General features: G+C 39.6%; 1 protein-coding gene across 1 annotated transcript in view; it reads left to right on the forward strand.

Moving 5' to 3' along the window:
* The window catches only part of LOC106520141 (ryanodine receptor 3), a 117,807-nt gene that overhangs the window by 66,957 nt on the left and 24,494 nt on the right, over positions 1 to 26,356 (forward strand). Inside the window, exons 37-73 of the mRNA XM_014012091.1 lie at positions 65 to 167; positions 1,676 to 1,807; positions 6,808 to 7,081; positions 7,237 to 7,351; positions 7,758 to 7,890; positions 8,306 to 8,409; positions 9,812 to 9,947; positions 10,118 to 10,304; positions 10,452 to 10,560; positions 11,069 to 11,189; positions 11,658 to 11,827; positions 12,711 to 12,931; positions 13,176 to 13,266; positions 13,950 to 14,090; positions 14,638 to 14,801; positions 14,917 to 14,995; positions 15,894 to 15,983; positions 16,076 to 16,222; positions 16,513 to 16,575; positions 16,734 to 16,809; positions 17,056 to 17,179; positions 17,331 to 17,446; positions 17,535 to 17,602; positions 17,719 to 17,840; positions 18,005 to 18,054; positions 18,506 to 18,566; positions 19,154 to 19,392; positions 21,067 to 21,148; positions 21,235 to 21,365; positions 21,465 to 21,788; positions 22,636 to 22,876; positions 22,958 to 23,045; positions 23,125 to 23,217; positions 23,822 to 23,836; positions 25,134 to 25,304; positions 25,895 to 25,954; positions 26,054 to 26,188. Coding sequence (XP_013867545.1) covers positions 65 to 167; positions 1,676 to 1,807; positions 6,808 to 7,081; positions 7,237 to 7,351; positions 7,758 to 7,890; positions 8,306 to 8,409; positions 9,812 to 9,947; positions 10,118 to 10,304; positions 10,452 to 10,560; positions 11,069 to 11,189; positions 11,658 to 11,827; positions 12,711 to 12,931; positions 13,176 to 13,266; positions 13,950 to 14,090; positions 14,638 to 14,801; positions 14,917 to 14,995; positions 15,894 to 15,983; positions 16,076 to 16,222; positions 16,513 to 16,575; positions 16,734 to 16,809; positions 17,056 to 17,179; positions 17,331 to 17,446; positions 17,535 to 17,602; positions 17,719 to 17,840; positions 18,005 to 18,054; positions 18,506 to 18,566; positions 19,154 to 19,392; positions 21,067 to 21,148; positions 21,235 to 21,365; positions 21,465 to 21,788; positions 22,636 to 22,876; positions 22,958 to 23,045; positions 23,125 to 23,217; positions 23,822 to 23,836; positions 25,134 to 25,304; positions 25,895 to 25,954; positions 26,054 to 26,188 — 4,776 coding nt within the window. The remainder of the gene's footprint in view (positions 1 to 64; positions 168 to 1,675; positions 1,808 to 6,807; positions 7,082 to 7,236; positions 7,352 to 7,757; positions 7,891 to 8,305; positions 8,410 to 9,811; positions 9,948 to 10,117; positions 10,305 to 10,451; positions 10,561 to 11,068; positions 11,190 to 11,657; positions 11,828 to 12,710; positions 12,932 to 13,175; positions 13,267 to 13,949; positions 14,091 to 14,637; positions 14,802 to 14,916; positions 14,996 to 15,893; positions 15,984 to 16,075; positions 16,223 to 16,512; positions 16,576 to 16,733; positions 16,810 to 17,055; positions 17,180 to 17,330; positions 17,447 to 17,534; positions 17,603 to 17,718; positions 17,841 to 18,004; positions 18,055 to 18,505; positions 18,567 to 19,153; positions 19,393 to 21,066; positions 21,149 to 21,234; positions 21,366 to 21,464; positions 21,789 to 22,635; positions 22,877 to 22,957; positions 23,046 to 23,124; positions 23,218 to 23,821; positions 23,837 to 25,133; positions 25,305 to 25,894; positions 25,955 to 26,053; positions 26,189 to 26,356) is intronic.

Consider the following 26,356-nt stretch of genomic DNA (forward strand, 5'->3'; position numbering starts at 1 on the left):
TATATATATATATACCGTATATTATCTGATACATCTGTTTGATTTCATGTTTTTCACATTTCAGATCAATATGCTGCTAACCTTCAGTACGGGAGATGACTGTCCGTGTCCTGTAGACATACAGGAGGAACTTTATGACTTTCACAACCAGCTGCAGCTCCACTGTGGTGAGATGTGGATCTGATAAAACATTGAGCTTCTTTTAATTAGAAAACATTGGAGACTGAGCATGATGCAGCGACCTTGTGTTTCACTACTCATTTATAGGATTAATTAAAAACGTTTTATAAAAGCAGCATGATGTCACTGGGTGAAAATGTGACAATATACTTAGAGGTGTTTTTGGTGAGTTTATTAGACATTCCCAGAACAGGAGCTGAGCTAGATGGGTGGCCATGGTGGCAAGTGCCTCCTCCTCTGTAACCTGGTTGGCCAGCTGAAGTGCCACCAATAACTAATGGACAATTGGGTGGGGATCTTGGATTTTGTATTTGCCTTTAGATTGTTCTCTGATACTACTGTACTATATAAATATTTTAGGTGTTTATGTATAAAAATGGCTGAATTACAGCCCTTTGCAAAATTAGCATTAGCATTAGTGGTTAGCTTAAATTGGAATTAGCATTGGCAATCAGCATGTTATCATTCTTAGCTACTTCACAACATATTTAATCCCAACAGGTCTTAAAATGGCAACATTATAGGCTTTTAAAGTTAGAAGTGGTGGCCATCTTGAATTTTTAATTAGCATTTAGTAATTAGTAAATATTGTTCTTGTCTACTTCTATGCTAATCTGCTTTGTGTGTCAAAAAATGGCTGAATAATAAATGTGAGTAGCATTTAATATGTCTTTTGGGTCATTATTAGCTGCTGTCACACAAAATTTCAGCTCAGTTTTTTTAAACAGATCAAGCCATTTGGAATGAACTGTGGTGGCCAACTTGAATTATCATATTTATAGTGCTTTTTTTATTGTATATGCCCTCTAAAAACACCTTGGCCACCCCTTGAAAAAAAGCCTAGTTCCACCTCTGATCCAGAAGCTGTAGAAAAGAAAAAAATTACCTGAGTTCAGATTACCAGAAAGCTGGGGTGTTAATAGCAAAAGCCCCATCGTCTCAGTAGTCAGGATGACACATCCCAAGTCAGTAAATCTGAGGTGTATTAGGTCCAAGGCCTTTTAGGTCTTTAAAGGTGAGTAATAATTTGTCCTCCTTCTTCTGCTGATTTAAACTGAGAAGTAGTAGATTCTTCTCAGACATGTGATTTAAGGTGAGAGAGAAGAACTCATCTATTTTAACAGCATCTGAGAGGCTGAAGTTGCTGCTTCAACAGAAGTTTTTTTTTCTCTAAAGACCAATAGCAGGCAGACCAAAAACTTTTTGGATTTGAAGTTACTGAAGAAAAAGAGACTTTACTGGTTTCTCAACAGACACTTCAAATTCTATTTGTCATTGTAAGGTATTTATATTACACAGTAAAGAAACAATTGGAGAACATTCCTTACACAGATTGAGAATACATCTGAATGAATAGTGATCAGTTTTCTTCTATTATTTCCTGCATATCTCTTCATCACACAAACATCTCAAGACTTGTGTTAAACTTGTCAGAAGCTGCACAATTTCTTGTATCAGTCCACCAATGTGGTGTTTGTCCCGTTGTGATGTGCAGGAATCCCAATGGAAGAGGAAGATGACGAGCGGGACACGTCTATTAAGGGTCGCCTCCTTATGCTGGTGAACAGGATCAAAAGTCAGTCTCAGAAAGCACAAGAACCCAAAGAGAAGAAGCAAGCTGCACCATGTGAGGAACTCTCCTTTATTTTGTTGGGTTTATAAGTTGTYGTGTCTATACTGGGGCAACTAAAATGAACAAAATGCATTTGTGATTAACCTGATGAGGATTTTAAACTCTTTTTAAAAACTCCCCAATTATAGCCTTTGAACATTTGAGCATTGGATTCAGCTTACCGTAAATTCTAAGAATCTTGTGAGTTTTTTTATTATCTAAATGCTCAAAACTGAAGAGCACTTTTTAGAAGGACATTAAAGTAGCCTCTTTCATTGCTTGTCCTCAGGTTTGTAAAAAACATTTCTTTTTGTTGCTTCACAGACAGTAAATCAGTTTTTTTCCCTTCTTTGTACATTGTGTTTGCTCACGCCCTTGTTGGCCTCTTTTTGTACAAAGAGAGGGTAGAACAAACTGAACGGCCTCTTGCATTGCTTTTATTGCTCTCTCAGATTTTGCTTCATCTGTCTGTGAGTGGCTGTCTTGTAGACCGAGCTACTATRTAGCAGTCATTTCCATTTCAGCTACTTTTCAATTTTATTATGGTTATGTTGAGGGTGGAGGGAAAGAGGCTCCAGAGTGAAGCTCATCCTCTGTCAGCAGCTCAGAGAGCGAGAGAAAGAAAAAGAATGACAACATTAGTTCCTTGACCTGATTAAAATTATATATATATATATATATATACACACGCACACACACACACAAAATAAGCCGTAAACCTCTAAAAGAAATTCAGTTAAACCTTTCAATTACTGCAGAGCAGCTACAGTAGGAAAGTAGTAATACATTTTCTCTTAAACAGCCCTCATATGATAAACCTTCCAGTGACTGTTTGCAAACTGTTCTTTTAAATCAGCTAATATAAAAAAAGAAGCTCTGCACTTTGTTTTGTTGGCCTTCAGTTAAGAAAACAACAACTTTAACCCGCTGCTCACAGCTGGATCTTTTGAGTTTTATTCATCTGAGCTGCAATTTTTAGCCATTGAAAATGTCCCTGCTTCAGCTGTTAAAGAACATCAAACTGCTTTAGGATGCCATATATCTACGCCGAACTAGCCAACGTAAAACTATGTATTTTATTGCTTCTGAAACTTGGTTTTTTAGATCGAGCTAGAAATCTCGGAAGTAAATTCAGGTCTCAGCACTGAGTTGGTACCACAGACAATGAAACGCAGTCACTCCACGGGGGTTTGTGTGACCCTGACGGGGCGGCTTTAAAACTGTTCCAGTCATRTCAGAGAGAGCCATGTGGATGGAAACAGAGTGCCTTTCCTGAAATGAATGCTTTGTGTCATGGTTGTGGAGATCTTTGCTGGGTGCATCATGAAAGCTATTGAGTCATAGCTTTCAGAGCTCAGGAGCATCACATTTACCTTTGAATCAGAGCAAYGTGAGGGCTTAAAATATTAGAAGATCTACAGAAAGCTTTTTCATTTGAATAATTGTAATGATAATGAGGGTTAAAGCTGCATTTGTTTGTCTTCCTTTATCTAAAGCTATATGAATTATTGCAAAAAGATGGAAGTACTGTTTTTGCTTATGTCTGCTTATGTTTGCCTTTACAATCAAAGGAGTCATTTCTGCTCCTTGGCTCATTAATACAATGTATTCAGAGCTACAAAATGTGCTATAACTATGATTACCAACTGGTGGCCCGTGGGCCTCTTTGAGTTTGTCGAATGGGTGCCTTTCCGGTCCAAGGGGGTGATATTTTTAAACTAAAAGTTTGTATCCAATTTTAATGTTTATTATTATTATTCTCACACTTTAAGAGAAAAGAAAAGACCATTGCCATAAAAACAAACAAAAAAATGTTTCTAATTCTTATCTAATCTAGCCTTAAAGATCAAAAGTTAATGCTTTTTTTAGGGCCTGTAGCATGGAAACATTTGAGAACTCCTGATCTAATCAACACATTTTGCTGTTTGTATTTTTAGCATTGATCACATATGAAAACTGCTAAAGCTAGCCTTTTCTGTTGTTTGCATAAAACCCCCCAAATTTTATCTCATGATAGTTTTGGTCAAAGCTTCAAAGAGCAGTTGCAGAGGGAATAAAGAGCCACAGGTTGCATGCCCCGGGATTATGTGCACGTGTTCATGTGTTTGTGAAGTCTGCAAAATATCTCATGAACCAGTGGATGAATTTTATGAAAACAATCGAGCATAAAAAGCAGGGTGGCTCATATAGTGGATCAAAAAACACAATTAAGGTTTTTAGATATTRTTTATTTATTTATTTATTGCTTTATTTGTACTTGGAACTAGATGTGTTTTCATTGTGTCGGTGTTACTGTATTGATTGTTATAAGTGTACATTTTTGGTGCGTTTTTTTGAAAAGAGGGTTTACAGGAACGATGACGAGTGAACATGAGATATAATACGTTATGTGCTGTGACTTGAGCCATAACTCCCCCTTTTAAGTACCCCGAAGATACAGGCGCTGTTGTCGTGGCCATTATTTTTAGAGAAATGAAGTAAAAGGAGCGCAGAAGACTATTTCCTCCTCTGATAAATGGCTCATCCAGCTACAGCATTTACTGGTTAGACATGACAAGTTGCCTTGAAGAAATCTGTGTGCGTCTGTGTGAGACAGAGTGTGTGGGAGACGTGTGTCTGCGCTCTTAAAAGATGTTGGTTTTCATCAGGGAAACRCATGACAAGCCACATCTGTTTGTTGAGAGAGAAAACGTTAGAGAACTGGATTCAGCATCAAAACGGTGGGGAAAACTAGTGTGTGTATGTGTGTGTGTTWATGGCGTGACGTGTGACTTAGGGCTTGTGAAACACTGGGTGAGAAGATGAAATGCGTTTTTTCATTTTGTACCAAATTGAAGCTTCTGCCCTTTTTGTAGCACCTTCACACCTTACAGCAGCAGGATTGCTTATGCCTGTAAGCTGGTTCCTCCAGCCCATTAAAACCCATACAGAAATTTATTGATCATCAACCCCTATAAATGTTATTAAATAAATAATACATTCACAGTGGCCTGTATATGACATCAGCTAATTGCAGTAAATCAAATGTCCGGTAAAAATGTAGTCTTTTATGGTTCCGAGAAGCTCAGTTTATGTTTTATCCTCCTTGCTTTATTCTCTCACACACAACCTATTGATCCTGTTTTAATGAAGTGTAAGGTGATCCTACAAATACAATAGTTTGTCCAAACATGTCCCTGTTAATCACAWGGACAAAACTACAGCATTAACGTGACTGTTACGTCAAGTACTTGTAATAAACATGAATGTACTTGTAGRAAGATAACACTGATAATATATATTTTTTAAAAATCACGCCGCKGAGATGAACAGTTGTTGAGATATTTGCACTTTAAGTAACAGGAAGTGATGACAAAGAGGAATGTCTGCATTTCAATAGAGCCCTGCTGCAGTGGCTCTGTCTCAATTCATGGGTTGCAGTCGACGTAGACCGCGGCTGATGTTGGCTGCAGTCAACATGGGCCGTACGTCGCTGCTTAAATGGCTGTGAAATGAGATGGTCCAGTCTACAGAAGATGTAAARTTGCGTAAACACGCTCTGCCTCATTACTACGATGATACATTTTATATCACACAACTTCAGTTGTTTTTTCAAGGTAAAACTTCATAAAATTCAGTTTTTATAGGAAAACGTTACAAGCAAATAAATAAAAAGCATTAATAATTTGGGTTTAGCTCCAGTATCAGTCATTGTAACTGCATTTTATTTAACATCTCATTGCACTAAAAGTTTTTTCAGCCAAGTTGTTGAACTTGCATTTTTTGGTCAGTGATAAAATTCCGAACTCCATCATTAAAAAAATAAAAAAACTGTTAAAAAAACTTTGCCATCTTTGTTTTTCTGTTTAATTTGCTGACGACGCAATGAATTCTGGGATAACGTTTGCAGTGTAGGATACCAATTTTTCATTTGTCGGCCGTTTGTGTAGGCACAAACAAATTGGGCCAGCCTACGGCGCGGGGCATTGACATAAGTGGCCRACAAATGCAGCCGACGTCGGCTGTAACCCATGAATTGAGACACAGCCAATGGCCAACGACACAGACTGCAGAGAAGAATMTGGTGTTTCTTTAGATTATACTTAGTCACCATCAGAAAGATGAAGGCCAAACAATAAACAAAGATCTTGTTGTTCAATTTATTAAACGTTCCCCTCTGGTGTCACTTCCTGTTTCATTTTGACTGAGCCAACTTCAAAAGAAAATATGCCAGTTACGTGACAAACCGGGTAAAATCATGCGTTTTATGCCAATTTCCTAAATATAAAAATATTTTATTTGTTGAAGTACTGTATATACGTCACAGGGACTTTACTATTACCCACTTTCCCTTTGTTACTCTTTACATAATGGTTTGTTTCTCAGTTGAAAATCAAGCATTTTTATGTCATAAGACATGAGCCTTTAGAATTTGTCTGCTGGTTAAAGAATTTTCAGCCTAAAAAATAATTGTCTTTATGTATAGTTGATCTAAAAGCACCCTTCCAGTATTGTTTTTTCCTGTTGTCATCTCACTTATCAAAAATAAGTTTACAGTTTATGGTATAGGATCAGGTATTTAGGATCTCTGAAAGCAGTGATGTGTTGGCTGCAAGTAGTATTTTATTAACACCCTATGAAAATCTGTTTTGGTTATTTCCCTTTGATTTTACCATCTTTCTTGTCAGCTTTTTAGTTTTATTGGTTTGAGTCCATCCCTCTGCTCTTTGCAGTTTATATAAGGGGGAAAAGTCTGCTGCCTGCCCAATAAAAAAGATTAGTGAGTTCAATTAGTGGACCTGTTACAGAAACAACATGGTATAAATTATTTTATTTTCTTAAATTAGGCCAGTTTTAATTATGACACTTATTATGATGTGATTGGAAGAAGATACATTCAACTGATGTGGATTATAATGAAAAATCTATGATGTTGTGAATGGTACGACCTGCAGTAAAAGTTAAAAATCTTATATGTGTGTGTGTGTGTGAAATATTTACATTGAAGTATTTTAATTGCTGAAAATCCTCTTTAGCTAATCTGAAGGAGCTCATCTCTCAGACCATGGTAAGCTGGTCCCAGGAGTGCCACATCCAGGACCCAAAACTTGTTCGCAAGATGTTCAGTCTGCTGAGGAGGCAGTATGACAGCATCGGGGAGCTGCTCCGGGCCATGAGGAAGACCTACACCATTAGTGCTGCCTCAGTTCAAGACACCATCAACCTCTTGGCCTCCCTTGGTCAAATCAGATCTCTGCTGTCTGTTAGGATGGGGAAGGAGGAGGAGAAGCTCATGATCGATGGACTCAGGTAAGGCTGCTAAAAACGACTGATGTCGGCTAATTTCTAAAGACGACTTATTAGTTTAGAAGATGCTCGGTGTATGATGAGAAATAATTAATCTCATAAAAGAAACTATTTTTGTTTCATTATATTCTGGGGTTTTTCCTCATGTATTTATGCAGTGATATCATGAACAACAAAGTGTTTTACCAGCACCCAAACCTGATGAGAATACTGGGCATGCATGAGACGGTAATGCAGGTCATGGTCAACGTACTTGGAGGAGACAAATCTCAGGTTTGAAAACATCTACTGTTGCATTTTTCTGTGCTGTAATGCTATTCTTTGTGTGGTTACAGGTTGTGTATTAATGATTCTGAAAGTGAAGGGCAGAGGGTGACTCGCATTGTGTGAAATGTTAGGCCTTTTACACATCAACAAAAGAGGAAAACACATTGAAGTATTAATAGTAAGAGGGTTGAAGTTTGCAGAGTAAAGCAGCAACCTCTCCAAAATGAGTGCATTTAAATAGATTTTTTTGAGTGACAGTTATTTTATGAAAAATGAGGGAAGTATATTTGAGTTTGTATCTAATAAATCCAGTTTGTTGCTCTCTTAAAAGTTCTATGTAAATGAAACACAGTATCTGCTCTGGTATTAAAAAAATCAAATGAAGTTTTTACTTTGTTATGTTGACTTTCAGGAAATCGCTTTCCCTAAAATGGTGGCCAGCTGTTGTCGCTTCCTGTGTTACTTTTGCCGGATCAGTCGGCAGAACCAAAAAGCCATGTTCGATCACCTCAGCTACCTGCTGGAGAACAGTAGCGTGGGCCTYGGTAAGGGTACAGCCCTGTACAACCCCTCAGATTAATTGGATAATATTCAAATGACATCTTATAAAAAGCTTGGCTGCATTTAATCAGTCCTTAATCTATACATTAAGGACTGGTACAGACACAAAACAAAACAAGCACAACATAACCACACTGGTATAAAAAAGTATAAAACAAAACTTCTTTACACATGATAGCCTGTGCACTCATGCTATTTTGTATTCAAAAGATCCAAACCAAACTAGTTGCTTTTGACAGATTAGCTGCAGGCTGTTTTTTTTTAAAGAAAATACCACCCCCTGCTGTTTGCTGAGTTTTAGATGAAACACACACAATGCCAAGCGCTACATGCATTAAGATTTAAGTTTCAACAGCGTCAGCAATATGTAGCCGACCTTATGTGTGCTTTGTGTTGTAGCCTCACCATCTATGAGGGGATCCACCCCTCTTGATGTTGCTGCTTCCTCTGTGATGGACAACAATGGCTTGGCACTGGCACTCGAAGAACCCGATCTGGAAAAGGTGAGCCTTTTCCCTTCAAAGACATGTTAAAAAGAAATAAAATCAGACAACTACAAAACTCCTTCTGCTACTGTCATGAAACAGTACAACTCTGTTGGGTTGTGATCCCTATTTAAAGGAGACATGTCATGATTTAAAATCCTTCTTTTTCACATTTAAATCATTCAGTTGGGGTCTTTATAAAGTGGAACTGCAATGCTTCAAACACCCCCGGCTGCAGACAGAGGAATGGGGCGGGGTCGGACAGTAGATGGGGTTGGACGTCCAATAGGCGTGGCCAAGGCTTGTCATGAATGTGGTGTTAATATGAGGCTTGAAAAATCGGGCGTGGTTAATTTAAGAATTTAACATCTGGGGTTGGTTAATTTTAGAGTTGAGGGCGGAGTCAGACGTACGAATCCGCCTATTATCCGACCCCGCCTCATTCCGCAGTCTGTACCCAGGGGTTACTCCAATGCTTTGGTCTGAATTCTTCCTTATTGTAACTCCACAAGCCCCTCCTTCACTCTTTTTCTGAGGTGTGTCTTAGATCAAATCATTTTGAGGCTGTCTCTTTAAATCCAAATGAGGCACGTCACATACCACCCCGCGTCCAACTTTTTGGGGCGGTCTATTCTAGTTTCATAGAGGGGTTTACGACTATATAGCAGCGCAGAAATGTTTAATTATGACTTCTGCTATGTGAAGCGGGGCAGAAACTTGTAAGTTAAAGAAAATAGAAAATAACACATTGCAAGTTACAAAATGAACTGCAGCAAGATTGGGCAAAGTTAACCAATTGCACTCCAAATTGTCAACTACAGTGAAAATAGTGTTAAAAATGTGGCGGCTGTGGCTGAGCGCTTAGGGGAGTCATTCTTCTAATGCAAGAGTTGGCTTTGAGTTGAGAGTTGGTTCGATTCCCCGCAAGTCTGACACATGTCGAAGTGTCCGTAGGCAAGACACTGAATCCCCACTGCCTCTGATGTGTGTCCCATCAGTGTATGAATGTGATTTAAAGTACTGATTAGTCTCTATAGATTGATTGGTATACGTTAGCTTTATATAGAGATCTAATAGAGAGCTGTGTGAATGGGTAAATGAGGGCACAGGTTGTAGTGTAAAGCACGTTGAGTATCCTGGTTGGATAGAAAGCTGCTACAATATATAAGTACAATCCATTTAAAAAAGAGGATAATATATATATAATATAATAAAAGAGCTAAATGTCTAGTTGTTTTAGTAGTTTGTACATGGGCATTTTTAAATTTAAATCTCATAAATCATACATGAGAAAATACCCAGGTCACTGCTAAAATCTTTTTTTCAGTGTGGCTGCAGGTGCTGCTGTCACACATGGATAAATTAAAGTTTGATCTGTGTTTGGCTTTTATGGGATATAATCTTTGCAATTTATCTGTAGGTGGTCACATACCTGGCTGGATGTGGACTCCAGAGTTGTCTGATGCTTCTGGCTAAAGGTTACCCAGACATCGGCTGGAACCCCATCGAAGGAGAGCGATATCTGTCCTTCCTGCGTTTTGCAGTTTTTGTCAACGGTATGACTGCAGTTACTCTTCATTTTATCTGTTCTTCAGTCACTCCCTTTCTTTAATTAAATTTTTCTCTCTTTCTAAGCCCACCTGCCAAAAAAGCTCGCTAAAGTTTTAAAGAATTTCAATTACTTAAGTACAAAGCACTACTACATGGTTGTGTGTTTGTGTTCAAGGTGAGAGTGTGGAGGAGAACTCGAGTGTTGTGGTGAAATTGCTCATCCGTCGCCCAGAATGTTTTGGACCTGCTCTTAGAGGCGAGGGAGGAAATGGTCTGCTGGCTGCGATGAAGGAAGCCATTAAGATCTCTGAAACACCCGCTTTGGACCTGCCTGGCTCCGTGCATCGAGTCAGCTCTGACCTGTGAGCCATAAAAAAATCAGGCAAAGCATGTAAAATCAATCCTAAAGACATAACCTAAAGATGAGATGCTCATTTCTTTCAAGTTTCATCTTTACTCTTGTGCCTTTTAAAAAAAACACTTACCTGCTTTTTGTTTTTCTTTTGGAGGTCTTGTGATGATGATGATGAAGAGGAAGTGGTCCACATGGGCAATGCCATCATGTCCTTCTACTCTGCACTTATTGACTTGTTGGGACGCTGTGCTCCTGAGATGCATGTATGTATTATGAGCATTTTTTTTTCCACATTTGCTATTTTCTTACAGAGCCCGCGAGGGGACATGGGGGATTTTTTTTCTTTTGCGTTCACACGCAATACCTTTGTGTTCCCTCGCAATACTTTTGCGTTCCCTCGCAATATTGTTTTGCGTTCCCACGCAAAAGTTTGATTTGTATGTGAACTGAATGAAATCAGATTTTTATTTTGAAATATCCGGTTACCAAAACAGGATGTGTTGCCACAGTTCGTGATGTTGCGTGGCTGCACTGTGTCAAAATATCGGCATATGACATACTTCCATGCCTGGTTGTGTGATATATTCATTCTAAAGCTGAATCAAAGCAGTAGGCTAACTCGCTAATGGTAAACATGTGAGTTTGTTAATAAACAGGCAGGCACAACAGTGTTAAACAACTTTTGGGTGGGAACACAAAAAGAAAAGAAAATCCCCCATGTCCCCTCGCGGGCTCCGTAATTTTCTTTCGCTAACTCACTTTTTTTTCCAGCTCATCAACAAGGGAAAAGGGGAAGCTCTGCGGATCCGTGCCATCCTGCGCTCTCTGGTGCCCACGGAGGATCTTGTGGGAATTATCAGCATTCCTCTCAAAATGCCGGTCACTAACAAAGGTACTAATCAGGAAGTTTGCTTTTTATAATTACAAATCTTTAATACATGTCACATCAGAAAGTCTTGCTCACATACTGTTCACACTTCTTGCAAAACACGAAAATATTGATTAATTTTCTCTGCTCATGCCTTTTTAATCAGCATTATGTTTTACTATTGACCCCCATGACTCTGAAGATTTCAATRGAGCTGTCTTGCTGTATTGATTGATCTACATGCACATGTAAACATGGTGAACTTGGCTTTTTATTTGTGCTGCTAACATCACCACACAGGCTTTGTCAGCAAGTCCAGGGTCCACCATATAGAAACTGCTACATGCAGCAGAAAATACACACCGCTCTAATCAAAAGAGACTTGCCATTATGTACCGAACCCTTCTCCCTGGGTGTTTCATCGCTTCACACCTGAATGGATCGTGCAGTTWTAACTCGGTGCCTTTCTGTCTGTGATTTGATCTCTCTCAGACGGATCAGTGACYGAGCCAGACATGTCAGCCAGCTTCTGCCCAGACCACAAAGCCCCCATGGTGCTGTTTTTAGACAGGGTGTATGGCATCGAGGACCAAAGCTTTCTGCTTCATCTGCTGGAAGTGGGCTTCCTCCCTGACCTGAGGGCGGCTACTTCTATGGATACGGTAATTAGACAGCAGCGTGGGAGAGAAGCAGGAAATAACAAGCCGTAGTGACTTCTAAGTAGAGTTTTAGAATCAGTAATGTGTGATAAAATAATGAGAGCCTCTCATTTAGATTATAGATCTCCTTAAAGTAGATGAACAACAAAAATACTCTAAAACCTGAAATCTACAAACTTTCAGTTTTCAAACAGCTGCAAGAACAAAAATCTGCTTAATAACATCTGGGTCCTATCACAGGTTTATGATTGTGGGTTGTTTCATCTTTTTAGCAGTTAATGTTGCCTCTGTGGGTTGTGGGATGGACATTTCGGAGGACTGTCTTGATATTTTGTCAAGTTCTGAAGCTGTTGTCAGACCCACTAAAGAGTATAATTACGACAACACCTGAAAATAAAATATCCTGCAGCTATCATTTCCTCCATCGAGCAGGAAATATTTCTGCTGGGACTGAAGATACTTAATTAAATTCACAAGCATGTATGTTTATACCTACAAAGAATTTCCTTTGTATTGTAAAGAGGAGTTCTGAAGTAAAGACCTGGCTAAGTCATTTAGTGTTGTTTCATATCTCTTTCACCAAATATTGCAGCTTTATTTTGAAGGAGACTTATCATGCTTTAAAATCCTTCTTTTTCACATTTAAATCATTCAGTTGGGGTCTAAGTGGAACTGCAGTGCTTTAGTCTGAATTCCTCCTGTAAGCCCCWCTTTCACCCCTTTTTTGAGGTCTGTCTCAGATCAACTCGTTTTGATGCTGCACTTCTAGAGACTCCAARTACACAACAGAATGTATTTAAYGGCTACAAAAGTGTRTTTTGCATTATATGTCCCCTTTGAATTTATGGCTGCCAACTGTATGGTCTGTGATGTATTTTCYGTGCAGGAGGGTCTGTGTACCACCGAGACAGCCCTGGCCATGAATCGATACATTGGTTCAACCATGCTGCCCCTCCTGACCCGCTGTGCCCCTCTCTTTGCTGGCACCGAGCACTTCGCCACCCTCATCGACTCCACCCTGCACACCATCTACCGGCTCTCCAAGGGCCGCTCGCTAACCAAGGCACAGAGAGATGCCATAGAAGAGTGTTTGCTCTCCATTTGCAAGTGAGGATCACAGGAAACTCGAATGATTTAACTCCCCCCTTCCCTCACAGCCTGTGATACAACTTGTTTTTTATTTCACATGACAAGAATTATAAAAATAACAGCAGTATTTATCAGCTAATCTTCTAACTCACATCCAGGGGTTTTCTTAAAATCCTTTTGAGTCAGYGTGACAAACTTAATCAGTTTGAATAAGCCCAGGGCAGCAGCCTTTTTTTAATCTCTTTCTAACCCTAATCTGCAGGCACCTTCGTCCCTCCATGCTTCAGCAGCTCCTGCGTCGTCTCGTCTTTGATGTGCCCTTGTTGACTGAATACTGCAAGATGCCTCTGAGGGTTGGCAACAATTTCCTCSTTTTATTGAACCTTTTTTGTATTCACTTTGTCATCTTTTGTTTTTCCACTTTAAATCTGGATGCTGAAGGTTACTGTTTGAATTTTGCCATTAATTTTTCCATTTTCTTGTGTTTTATTTATTTATTTTTTATATAATACATCTTTTTTAGTTTCTGTGGGATTTTTTTCATCCCTATTTTTTTTATTTTTTATTTATTTATTTTTTGGGACTTTTTGTTTGATGGGAAGCTTCCAACAGCTTTTCCACTTTCCTCGAAGGGTCACCTTTAATGTAATGCCACTGGTAGCAACCCACTGCTTTCACACTTATAAGTGCACGGTGGCAACGCACATACAGTGGTAAAAATCTGGCGTGCAGGGGAAGGGGAACAAAAGGGATGAAATAACTGGATTGTGTGATTACAGACCTGTTGACTTCAGTGCTCCACTCCATCTATCAGGTCCTGAGAAAGACATACTGAGGATTTAATAGACTGTGACTGACCTGTACAATTGTGGACACAGTTGTTTGTTACATGTTCATGTTTGGCTTTCATTGTACAGTAGAAGTCAACACTATCCACAGCATGCATATTACTGCAAGTGTGTGCAGCTAGAGGTCAATATGCACGCCTGTTTTTGATTAGTCATCTTCTTCATGTGACTGTTGCTTTTTTTCCTAGCTATTAACCAACCACTATGAGCAGAACTGGAAGTACTACTGCCTCCCATCGGGTTGGGGCAGCTTTGGTACGGCGTCCGAAGACGAGCTGTTGCTCACTAAGAAGATCTTCTGGGGCGTGTTTGATTCTCTGTCTCAAAGGGTGAGGTGCTGCTGCTTCATTTTGTCATGACTTCATCTCTTCGACACAGTATCTGGTATCTGCTTCCTGTTAATGACAAACTGGCTGTGAAAACAAAGTAGCTCTGCAGAACTGATATGGGTTCCATCAATAAATTCGCCACAATTTTTTTTTTCCGTGTGTGTGTGTGTGTGTGTATGCAAGAAGCTGTTTTGGACAAACACCTTGTTAGGAGTTCAGCTCTCTGGCCTYAGCACATCTCACTAAATGCCCACTCATGAAGGCGGGCTGTGCAAAGAGTTGAGCTGAAAGCATCAATATCTGGACAGCCGACATTGATCCAATCCCTCTAGCATCCTGGTTTCTCAGCCTTTCGAATAATTCTTCATTAACGTCTCTTCCTCTGGCCCCTGAACTGACTGCAGAGCACAGCTTTATTTAGAGCTGCTGTAAATTAGCAACAAAATACATTGCTTAATTTGTTAGGAGAAATTCTTATTTTCAGGCAGTAGAATTTAAGGGAGTAAATTACGCATCTAAATCCAGCTTTTTCTCATTTCCCATGCAGAAGTATGAACCTGAGTTGTTCAAGATGGCTATGCCTTGTCTCAGTGCCATAGCTGGAGCTTTGCCACCAGACTACGTGGATGCCTCTATCAATACGACCGTAGAAAAACCTATTTCTGTTGATGCCCAGGGGAACTTTGACCCTAAGCCCATCAATATTGCAAAGTAAGAGTATTTCACAGCTTGAAATCAATGAATAATCATCAGCCTGACCAAATACATTGTGATTCCACCTAACATGTACAGCACTAACTTGAATAACTGTCACTTTTTCTTTTAGCATTGTTCTGCCAGAAAAGCTTGAACATTTCGCCAACAAATACAGTGAGCATTGCCATGAGAAATGGTCTGCAGAAAAGGTAAGATCAAATATCTCAAGTAATACTAGAGGGGACAATTAAATTGTGTGTGAAAAGTGTTGAAAGAAAAGGACAGGTTTCTAAAAATGTCTCTCTTTAAAGGGGGGGGTGGTATTATGAATTTTCCAGGAACAGTTCAATTCTATACCACAATCAAGTAACTACATCAACTTTGGATGTGATGAAAATTAAATTTGAATTTGTATCATAGTCTATCTAAACACCTTTACATTGGCCTCTCTTTTTACAAACCTCCTACCATTTCTGACACTCCCACTTCAGCACATCTTCACAACAATGCTTCGGGGGAGGGGTGCTCTGTGGGGCAGGAGCTCGGCTGCAGACTGAGCTCCAGGGAGGAGCTAGGTACAAATAGGCGGGGCTTTGTACCAGCAAGCATTWARGCAGCTCCACATGGCTACYACAGGAGATTTATCAAGCATGCATGAATGAATCAAAGCAACGCTCTTTATATGTGTGATGAGGGAATGACATTATAACATGATATAAAGCTCAAAACAGTAAATTTTGCATAATCCCCCCCACACACGCTTTAAAGAAATACTACTTAGCACAGCAACTGAGAAGCATACTAGCTAAATGAAATTAAAGAATTTGATTTCAAGAGCAAGAATTCCCATCAGTGCCTTTTTGTTATAAAAATAGATTTTCTTTGCATGCATTATATAAAATCCTCTCATCGTTCTGCTTAGACTGCATTGTCCTATTTGTCACAAACTAACAAGAGCTGAGAACAGCAAGAACCGAATGCTTTGTAACTCRTCAATTTTTGATGTTTACTTAACCTTGAAATCAGTTTTGCAAATGATAAATSCATTCAGCAAAGGATTCTAAAAGTATCAGCGATTGTTTCCCCCCACCTCTGTTTGTATGTCAGGTGCTGCTTGGGTGGAAATATGGAGACTGTGTGGATGAGAAGGCCAAGACTCACCCTCAGCTCAGGACCTACAAAGCCCTGACAGAGAAGGTAAAATACAGTGTGGCACACTGGAGAGATAACCTGAAGATAAACGGCTCATGGTTTCTACTCTGTTCTCAATTTCTGTCACTGTGCTTCAGGAGAAGGAGATTTACAGATTGCCAATTAGGGACTCACTGAAGAGCATGCTGGTGATGGGCTGGAGCATCGACAGAACAAAGGATGGAGAGAGCATGTCTCAACAGAGGGAGAATGAGAAAATGAGAAAAATATCTCAAGCTTCTCAGGTCTGGCTTAAAGATTAAAGTTTTTTTGTGTTCAACAAAGTTGGAAACAAAAAGTAATTACTACGATATTACACCTGTAATATTGCTAGAACTGACTCAAAATGCTTCTGCTGCACATTAAAAACAGAGGTTCTGCAGATCATCCAGTCATTTTATTCCTTATCTTCTACAAACAGCAGAAAAAAATTCATGCACTGAGTAATCCTTTGACAAACATTATTAAAGTGGAAAATTCTGTGTTATCCAAATGTTTGTTTGTAGCTAACTACACAGTGTGCTTTCATTTCCAGGCCAATGGCTTCAATCCAAGCCCAATAGACACAAGCAACGTGGTTTTATCCAGAGAATTGCAGGTAACACCACGTTTTCCTTTCTCTCCTTCTTTTTTTAATCAAAAGAGCTCTCAGATGCATGTGAGATCAAAGCCAATATGTCCCAAATGGGAATGAGCATTGTGCRCAGGATGTGTTCCTCAATGAGTTTGTCTTTTTTTTTTTTTTTTTGGTCCAAGGGGATGGTGGAGGTAATGGCTGAGAATTACCATAACATCTGGGCCAAGAAGAAGAAAAGTGACCTTGGAAGCCGAGGTGAATGCCTAATGAAGTTCTTCAAGAATGCCAAAGCAACAGGGAAAGACTATAGGAATATGTGTGGGCRGATTAAAGGTGCTGTGTGGTTTGTGTTTGCTTTGAATGTGCCGATGAGCCTGAGTGCCTTTTGTTTTATTTTTTATTTTTTTAACTAAACGAGTTCATCTCAGGCAATTTCACTCCATGTGCCCTCACACACAGTGAGTAAATCATTTCTGAGCACAGGGTCGTTTGTGGTTTCAGGTGGGGGAACACATCCTCTGTTGGTGCCCTACGACACACTGACAGCCAAGGAGAAGGCCCGTGATCGAGAGAAGGCTCAGGACCTCTTTCGCTTCCTGCAAATTAATGGCTATAGCATTACAAGGTCAATACACAGAGAGCATGTCACTGATGTTACGTCAAGGTTCTACAACACCATATGTATAACYGTCAGTGATTGATGAAGTGCTTTTCAGAATAAAAGACTACGGGGTTATGCGAGTGATCATTTACAGATGAAGTGGTATATGTTGCAGGGGTTTAAAGGACCTAGAGCAGGATTCCTCCTCCATGGAAAAAAGGTTCGCCTATAGGTTCCTCAAAAAGCTCCTCAAGTACGTCGACTCTGCCCAGGAATTCATTGCCCACTTAGGTATGTTATTATTAACACAGGATTAAAGAAAAATATTGCCGTATATATTTTTTTCCTTATTAAAAGAATGTGTMTTTTCTCATTTCAGAGGCCATGGCTGCCAGTGGCAAAACAGACAGATCGCCTCATGAACAGGAAATCAAGTTTTTTGCCAAGGTAAGAAAGTGTTTACAAATACTTTGACAAAATCTTTATACAGTATAAGTTGRCTTTTTGTTATTTCTGTTGACCTATATAGATATAATCTAAACCTCATTGTTTCTSTCTGTCAGGTCCTCCTCCCTCTCATCGATCAGTACTTCAAGAACCACTCTCTGTACTTCCTCTCCTCCCCCAACAAGAACCTCAGCAGCAGTGGTTACGCCTCCAACAAGGAGAAAGAAATGGTCACCAGGTAACAAATTCACACACTTCCTGACATTAAAGACAGACGTGCCGCATGCCGTTTACCACAGATTTCTGCTTCAATATCTAAAAGTGATCATTTCCCTTCTTTTCAAGAATGAACTCACTTAGGTTTTCTCATTTCCTCTCTATTTCCATTCTTCACGTCTCCAGCTTGTTTTGTAAACTGGCAGCTCTTGTCAGACACAGGATTTCACTCTTTGGTGAGCTGATGTCTACTGACTGGTCAGAGGAATGTTTGCATGCATTTGTCTCGTATTCGTTAAAATCCCTGTTAGCAGAACTGAGAAGTAAATGAGAAGACTTAAAATGCAGATAAGCCAGTGTGACGCATGAGAAGCCAGGTGGGGTTGCAAACTGTGATAAAATGAACAAAATAGTCCAAAATGACCTGAAAACCTTACAAGGATAAACAACCACTTCATTCCCCCATTGGCCCTCTAGAACTCTAATTGCTTTTTTCTATTTTGACAATTTCAAATAATAACACTAACATTACTGCTATAAAATGATGCCCTTTGTGACCAGAGTATTAGAAGCTGAGTCCTTCCTTTAAACTCAGTTCTGTCATGAAAGAGGTTCTGTACATTTTGATAAAATCTATAGAAACCATCTTGTGTGTTCACACTGATGATCTTTGCGTGTGCCTTGCAGGGAGCGACTCCACCACCATGGTCAGCTGTCTGCACATCCTGGCACACACACTCGACACCAGGTGGGTGCAAATTAGGCTGAGCCCAGAGCACACAGGGGAGCTTGGCAGCAAAATTAAAAACCTGGAGCACGATTTGTTTTWAAAAAAATGATTGTAGCTAAACAAACTGTTTTGAACACCTTTTGCACCGTTTCACTGTTTAAGTGGATCTGTTGTCATCTGGATCCTAAATGGGAACATATTTGTTGTGCTTTTCTTTCAAACACACAATTCTTACRGGAAGCAATGGCATTAACAAAGAGCGTCTTCTGGCCTTTAAAAAGGCAGCTCAGATTTCATGCAGCACATGTTGCCTGAGGCTTATGTTGCTCTTTAGAGACAGACTACTGTTTATTAATGCAGCTCAAGCTTAATGAGGCTAAATCAGCAATGCATTAGGATGGCTCATGTTGAAGAGCTACACATGATACCCAGGGACTGGTTTTATTCCTACTTGCTTCTATGACACATCAAGGCTTTACAAAGTTAATTGATCTACTGATTGAATTGGCTGTAATTAAATTAAGTTTTTTGATTTGGATTTGTGGCTTCATTGTGTAATAATATGACTTTTWTAGCCCTGGCTTTGCTTTGTCATCTTTTAACAGGACGGTGATGAAGTCAGGCTCAGAGCAGGTGAGGTTGGGCCTCAGGATGTTCTTTGAGAATGCTGCAGAGGACTTGGAGAAAACCTTCGAGAACCTGAAGCTGGGGAAGTTCACTCACTCCCGCTCGCAGATGAAAGGGGTGTCGCAGAATATCAACTACACCACCGTGGCGCTGCTCCCCATTCTGACGGCTCTGTTTGAACACATCACCCAGCACCACTTTGGAGTCGACCTGCTTTGTAAGTCCTGACACGGAAGGGCAAGCACGTTAGTTGGGAGGCTGCAAAAAGATAGTGTCGTGTGTATTGTAATGCATGGACGCACAGTTCCTGCAGGTAAGGCGTTTTGCGCAGTGTTTTAAAAAAGCAGGGTTCATAACTGAGCCTCATTACTGCCATTCAGAGTGATGTTTGTGGACAAGTTTCTACTTTGATGATGACGTCATAGTGTTGTAAGCACTTTTAACTTGGCTTCATCAATATATAGTAGCAGGAGAGATGTCAGTGAAAGGTAATTATATATTCCTAAGTGTTTCTGAGGTTGTGTGATGGTCGGTTGAGATCATGTGTGGATTATCTGCTTCAGAAAGTAAAACACGGTGAAGTATAAGTGCTGGACAGTAAATTGTAAAAAAAAAAAAAAAACAAGCAGACTTTTAGAAAGCCCAGAGAACTGTTGATCTGTACAGTTTTAAAAATGCAAGAAAACATGAAGAAATTAGTGATTGTAAGACCTCATTTTGTAATAACGTATTATATAATGCAATAAAATCAGGCTTCAAAATGTAATAAGCTCACGCTAAAACTGCATTATGTAATAATTGACTCAAAATGTAATAAAAGTCTTTAACGCATTATGTAATATCGTTATTATATTTTGCGGCAATTATTACAAAATATGGTAGTGTAATAATCTGGTGTATTATGAAATAAACAATCAAAAACCAGTATTTCTGTTCATCCTAATCAATATACTTGTAATAACTGTCATGTTGCAAAATACTACAAAATTAAATCTACATAACTAACTTTGGTCAATAAACACAGAACTTCTCATTATTTATTTGCATTTTCAGATTTACAGTCCTGATCCCTGTTACAGAAATTATTCCACCTTGTAGACAACTCCGAAAATATATCTAAAAGTTAGGTGTACTTACATGTCAACCCCTTCAGATGTTTACCTGTATAATGAGCCTTAGAAATCTGTAATTTTCGTAAAAATGATCGCATTAATCACAGGCAGGGGGGTTGGGGGGTGCAGGTGGACCATCGGAGGGGAGGGGGGCGCAGTGCAGGCGGACTGTCGGCTTCTGTATCAGAAGGAAATGAGGGTTGAAGAACTTGTTTCTAGCAATAGAGTGGGTTGGAAGTAGATATTTGATGTTAATAATTGTTTGTTTAATGTCCTACAGCCTCTAACATGTTGAATAAATTAGAAACTAAGTTTTTGAAAGATTCCATAAAACTAGAAAAAAATCCGTGAGATTGCTCTATGCATCCATATCCACAAGAATTTGACTGAAAATGCAAATAAAAGATGAGAAGTTTGATGTTTATTGACCAAAATTATAAAGATTTAATTATGTAATATTTGCAACATGACAGTTATTACAAGTATATTGATTAGGATGAACAGAAATACTGGTTTTTGATTGTTTATTACATAATGCACCAGATTATTACACTACCACATTTTGTAACAATTGCTGCAAAATGTAATAACGTTATTACATAATGCGTTGAAGACTTTTATTACATTTTGTGTCAGTTATTACATAATGCGGTTTTAGTGCGAGTTTATTACATTTGAAGCCCTATTTTATTACATTATTACATAATACATTGTTATTACAAAATGAGGTCTTACAGTGATGCTTTACAGTCATAATTCTTGTTTTTGCTTTTCCTCAGTGGATGACGTCCAAGTGTCCTGCTATCGAATCCTGACCAGCCTCTATGCATTGGGCACTGGGAAAAATATCTACGTGGAGAGGTATCCTTAACTTAAAAGTTGTATTGAATTAACAAAATGTTGGCAAAAGAAACAAGTTGTAATTCATTTTATTTGTGTTCCAAAAGGCAGCTGCCAGCTCTCGGCCAGTGTTTGGCCACTCTGGCTGGGGCTATGCCTGTAGCCTTCCTAGAGCCAAAGCTTAACACGTACAACCCCTGCTCTGTTTTTAATACCAAAAGTGCACGGGATAGAACCGGTGAGTGAATGCTTTTAAAAATGARCAACATCCATTTTAAAAGAAGTTCAACAAAACCGGTTGATAGTGTGTAATGTGGATCCCCTGGGATGTGTTAAGTCCTCGGAATTCGAGCGTCGGTTGAAGAAATGTGTCCGGGGATGCCRCGGCTGGACGGCCTCATGAAAGACATCAACGACATGGCCGAGTCTGGAGCGCGGTACACCGAGATGCCCCACGTGATCGAGGTGGTGCTGCCCATGCTGTGCAACTATCTGTCCTACTGGTGGGAGAAGGGGCCTGAAAACCAGCCCGCCAGCGGGGGGAACATCTGCTGCACCACAGTCACCTCGGAGCACCTCAGCCTCATCCTYGGCAACATCCTCAAGATCCTCAACAACAACCTGGGCATCGACGAGGCCTCGTGGATGAAGAGAATCGCAGGTAGAGAAAATMCCAGCTCTATACTGTGCAGTTGTTGGATATTTTGTGGCTGATTGAATTTTACAATTCCAGTGAAGTTGGAACGTTACGTAAAACATAAATAAAAACAGAATATAATGATTTACAAATAGTTTTCAACCTATATTCAATTGAATACTCTACAAAGACAAGATATTTTATGTTCAATCTATTGGGTTTTTTTTTTTTTTTTGCAAATATTCACTCGTTTTGAATTTGATGCCTGCAACACGACCAAAAATAGCTTGGCCAGGAGCATGTTTACCACTGTGTTACATCAGCTTTCCTTTTAACAACATTCAATATGTTTGGGAAATGAGGACACCAAGCTTTGCACCATGCATTTTCATTGTTAGACAGGTATGGACTGCAGGCAGGCCAGTCTAATGCCTGTGCTGTTTTACTATGAAGTCACGTTGTTGTAACACATGCAGAATGTAGCTTGGCATTGTCTTGCTGAAATCAGCAGGACATTCCTGAAAAATCGTGGCTTGGATTGCAGCATATAAACCAAGGCAAACATGGCCTGGGCACTAACACACTCCCATACCATCAGAGAGGCTGGCTTTTGAAATTTACACTGATAAAAATCTGGACAGTCCTTTACCTCTTTAGCCCTGAAGACACGGCATCCATGATTTCCAAAAAACAATTTGAAACAAGACACCAGCGCTGTGATAATCTTTAGATGTGTGCGAAAAAAAAACATTCAAGGCTGAGTACTGGACCGATTTTCTGTGCATGATTTGAGCTTTCAATTTCTAATTGCTTTACACAATGAACTGATGAAAAAGAATTGGTATAAATCAGCATTTTTCTCCTTTATCAGTTTACGTGCAGCCCATCATCAGCAAGGCTCGTGCAGACTTGCTGAAGAGCCACTTCTTACCCACGCTGGAGAAACTCAAGAAGAAGACGGTAAAGGTGGTGGCTGAGGAGGAGCTTCTTAAGGCCGACTGTAAAGGAGACACTCAGGAGGCCGAGCTGCTCATCCTGGACGAGTTTGCCATCCTCTGCAGGGATCTGTACGCCTTTTACCCCATGCTCATCCGCTATGTGGACAACAACAGGTTAACTCGCTGAGTTTGCACAGATTTTACCGTCTGAAGAAAAAGTACAGAATGTGAACTCAAGTTTCTCTGGGATTTCAGGTCCAGGTGGCTCAAAGAACCAGATATAGACTCCAACGAGCTCTTCAGAATGGTTGCAGAGATATTTATTCTCTGGTGCAAATCTCATGTAAGTCTCACGCTAGAACCGCACGCTGCTTTATGAATTCAGACCACAAATATGACAGATACTTTGTTGACGTTTTCAGAATTTTAAAAGAGAAGAGCAGAACTTTGTGGTGCAGAATGAAATCAACAACCTGTCCTTYTTAACTGGAGACAACAAAACAAAGATGTCAAAGGTAAGTTTTATTCCTGCCTGCTTCCTCTCAACACTGCCACCCCATGTTCAGGACTTTACACTGCAGCAGAGAAATCTTGACTCATATTTGACATGAATATATTAGTATTTCAGTGTTTCTACAGGTTCCTTACAAACACACTGCAAATGGGACCATGTTAACATGTTTTCTGCCATGTCAAAGCATTAACATGTGCTCATATGTTAACATGATGAAAACTAAAGAGCCTACTGCACAAGGATACACACACACATTTGAGACAAAGAAATCACAAGGGAAGGCTCATTTGCGTTTAATTTAAAGGAGCACAGTGTGCAAAGCAAGTTTCATGTGTGTGTGTATATTGTCAGTGTGAATACACATGCATGGTCGATAAAATAAATACATATAATTTTCATTCGTCAACCCTCGCTAGTGTCACAGGACTGCATTTAAGATCTTGTCTGCCTGAGTCAGCTTTTTAAAACGCACAATAATGTTATTTTTCATTGCAGTGCATGCTCATGTGAGGACCCCCTGCACCTTCACTAACTGCACTTTCATCCCTTTTTTTCTATCTGCTTCTCTCTGTCTGTCCTCCTCTGTCTCTCTGTCCCTCTAACAGTCCTTTAAGGAAAAGGTAGAGTGATGCAGTGCATGAGCTGTTAACCTGCCGGCTTATTGGCTTCTGTGCTCTTTCTGAAAACCTCAGAGCAGAAAAGCCAATAGCTTGTGCCGATGTGATATAATACTCTATAGTCTAGTAATTTCTATAATCTATTATTACCTGAATATTTGTGGCCTCATTTTTCATCCTATGAGACGTGGTCAGTTTGGTCATTCCTCATTGCGTTATGAGCAAAACACATCTCATTTGGAGTAAAGAAACTCTGTCCTTCTCTGGTAAATTGTGTTCATTTGTGTGTTTGCAGTTGATTAATGTTGATAATTTTGTGTGTTTGACCAGTAGTTATATTTATATGTTGTTGAAGTCAATGTGTCATGAGGTTGTTTATGTGTGTGTCTGTGTAAAAGCAGTAAATGTCTTTGTTGATATTAAGATAAATGTTTGCACCAAACAGATACTCCTGTTTGGTTCAGCAACATAGTTTTGCGTCATGTAAAGTAGTTTGCAGCTGTAACAGAAACAGTTCTGTTTTGAGGTGAGACCACACTGCTAACGCTTCAGGGGCACTGTGGCTGTGTCTCAAGTCAGGGGCTGCAKCCTACCTAGACCGTGGCCCACGTAGGCTGCAGCCCATTCAGTCCGGGTAGGCTGCATAAAACTGCTGTGAAATGAGACGGCCTAGCCTTCGCTAAAATGCGTCAGGACATGTATTCACACGTTTTTACTGGAGGAATAACTTGACAATAAAAAGTTGCACGTAAATAAATAAGAAAACATATTAATTTGGGTTTAGCTTCAGTATCAGTACCTGTAGTTGCATTTTATTTRACATCTTATTGCAGCGTGAATTTCATGTTAAGTTGCTAAACTTATATTTAAAATGAAATTCTTCATTTCATGATTAATTTCCAAACTACGTCGACTTAGTTAAATAAAATCCGTTGTCTTGGCTTTCCTGTTTAGTTTGTTGGCGGCGCATTGAATCCTGGAAGCYGGGAAGGATACTCGGATGCATCATTTTTGAGATTTTGCAGGCCACATGAGGAGGAGCCCACAAACTGGGGAGTGACGTAAGCGGCGGACAAATGCGCCCTCATGAGGATGCAGCCCCTGAATTGAGACACACCCTTTAATTGCATCCGTTCACGGATTTTTGCAAAGGCTGAAAATTAAATATCTCTATTGCTTTCAGCTTTTGATCAGACGCAGCATTAGTGCAGCTAGAGGCTGAACTTATTCCGCAGCTTACAGCGCCCATGTTTTATAAACCAGTATGTGTTGTCTGAAGTTGAAACGGTTAACCTTTCAGTCCGGCGGACAAGACCAGGAGAGGAAGCACAAGAAGAGACGYGGTGAGTTCTACTCCATCCAGACCTCGCTGATCGTGGCTGCTCTGAAGAAGATGCTGCCAATCGGTCTCAACATGTGTACTCCCGGGGATCAGGAGCTCATCTCTCTTGCCAAGACCCGCTACCTCATGGTGAGGAAACATGTTTATGGATGACGATCAAATACAAAACTGGATATTAGATACTGAGCCCAAATTTGATGTCGTAGGAGCTGAAAATCATCCACAACATACTTTGAGTTCTAACAGACTGCATGAGATTTTTGCTTAAAACTTTGACTTGCAGGTAGTCTGACTGTGTTTTCCTTCAAGGAATTCTTCTTTTATTACACGAGCAATCAAAAGTTAGAAAACGTATGTTAATATTTTGACAGAAAAGCAATGTGGGACTCTATAATGAGAATATGTTTATTGAAGTTGTACAGATGAATTTGAGATACTTTGAGTTGCTTCGTTTCAGGGTTTCTACTTCACAACACTTTATTTTCCTCACTGCTTTTATCTGACAGCTTCAGCAACTTGATGCTTTATAAATGATTTTTTGATAGTCCTTACTTCAGTTTCAGTTTGATATGAGATCAGGAATGTGAATCACTTTATTCTCTCATATTTTCTCCTTCCGTTTCCACTTTTGTTGCTATTTTGCTCATTTTTTATAGATGCTGCCCATTTTTGTTCTATATGTTTGTCATAGAAAGTTGTTTCCTGTCATTGTCCAACAGAAAGACACAGACGAAGAGGTGAAAGACCATATACATCAGAATTTGCACCTTCGAGAAAGGGTATGCAGATCTTAGCAAAGCAAGCGTTTTGCAGATTTCGCAGATCATCTGAGCTCATGCTGGATACTTTGKCTGATTTGTTTGTGTGAATTTCAACAGTCTGAAGACCCTGCTGTGAGGTGGCAGCTGAACCTCTACAGGGACATAGCGATGAGGATTGAGGGKCCTCCTGACCCAGAACGAGTGGTGGATCGGATCCAGAGAATCTCAGCTGCCATCTTTAACCTGGAACAGGTCTAATGTTATTTACATTCAAACTCATATATTGAATTTGGATTACAAAAGGTCTATAGATTATAATTCAATGACATTCAGGGTGACCTTCATGTTGCTTTGATTCTGTAAATAAAAATACCTGGGCCTATTTGTCCATCAGCTTTAAAATATAAATACATATATATA

Source organism: Austrofundulus limnaeus, unplaced genomic scaffold (genome assembly GCF_001266775.1).
Source record: "Austrofundulus limnaeus strain Quisiro unplaced genomic scaffold, Austrofundulus_limnaeus-1.0 Scaffold2, whole genome shotgun sequence".
NCBI classification, from domain to species: Eukaryota; Metazoa; Chordata; class Actinopteri; order Cyprinodontiformes; family Rivulidae; genus Austrofundulus; species Austrofundulus limnaeus.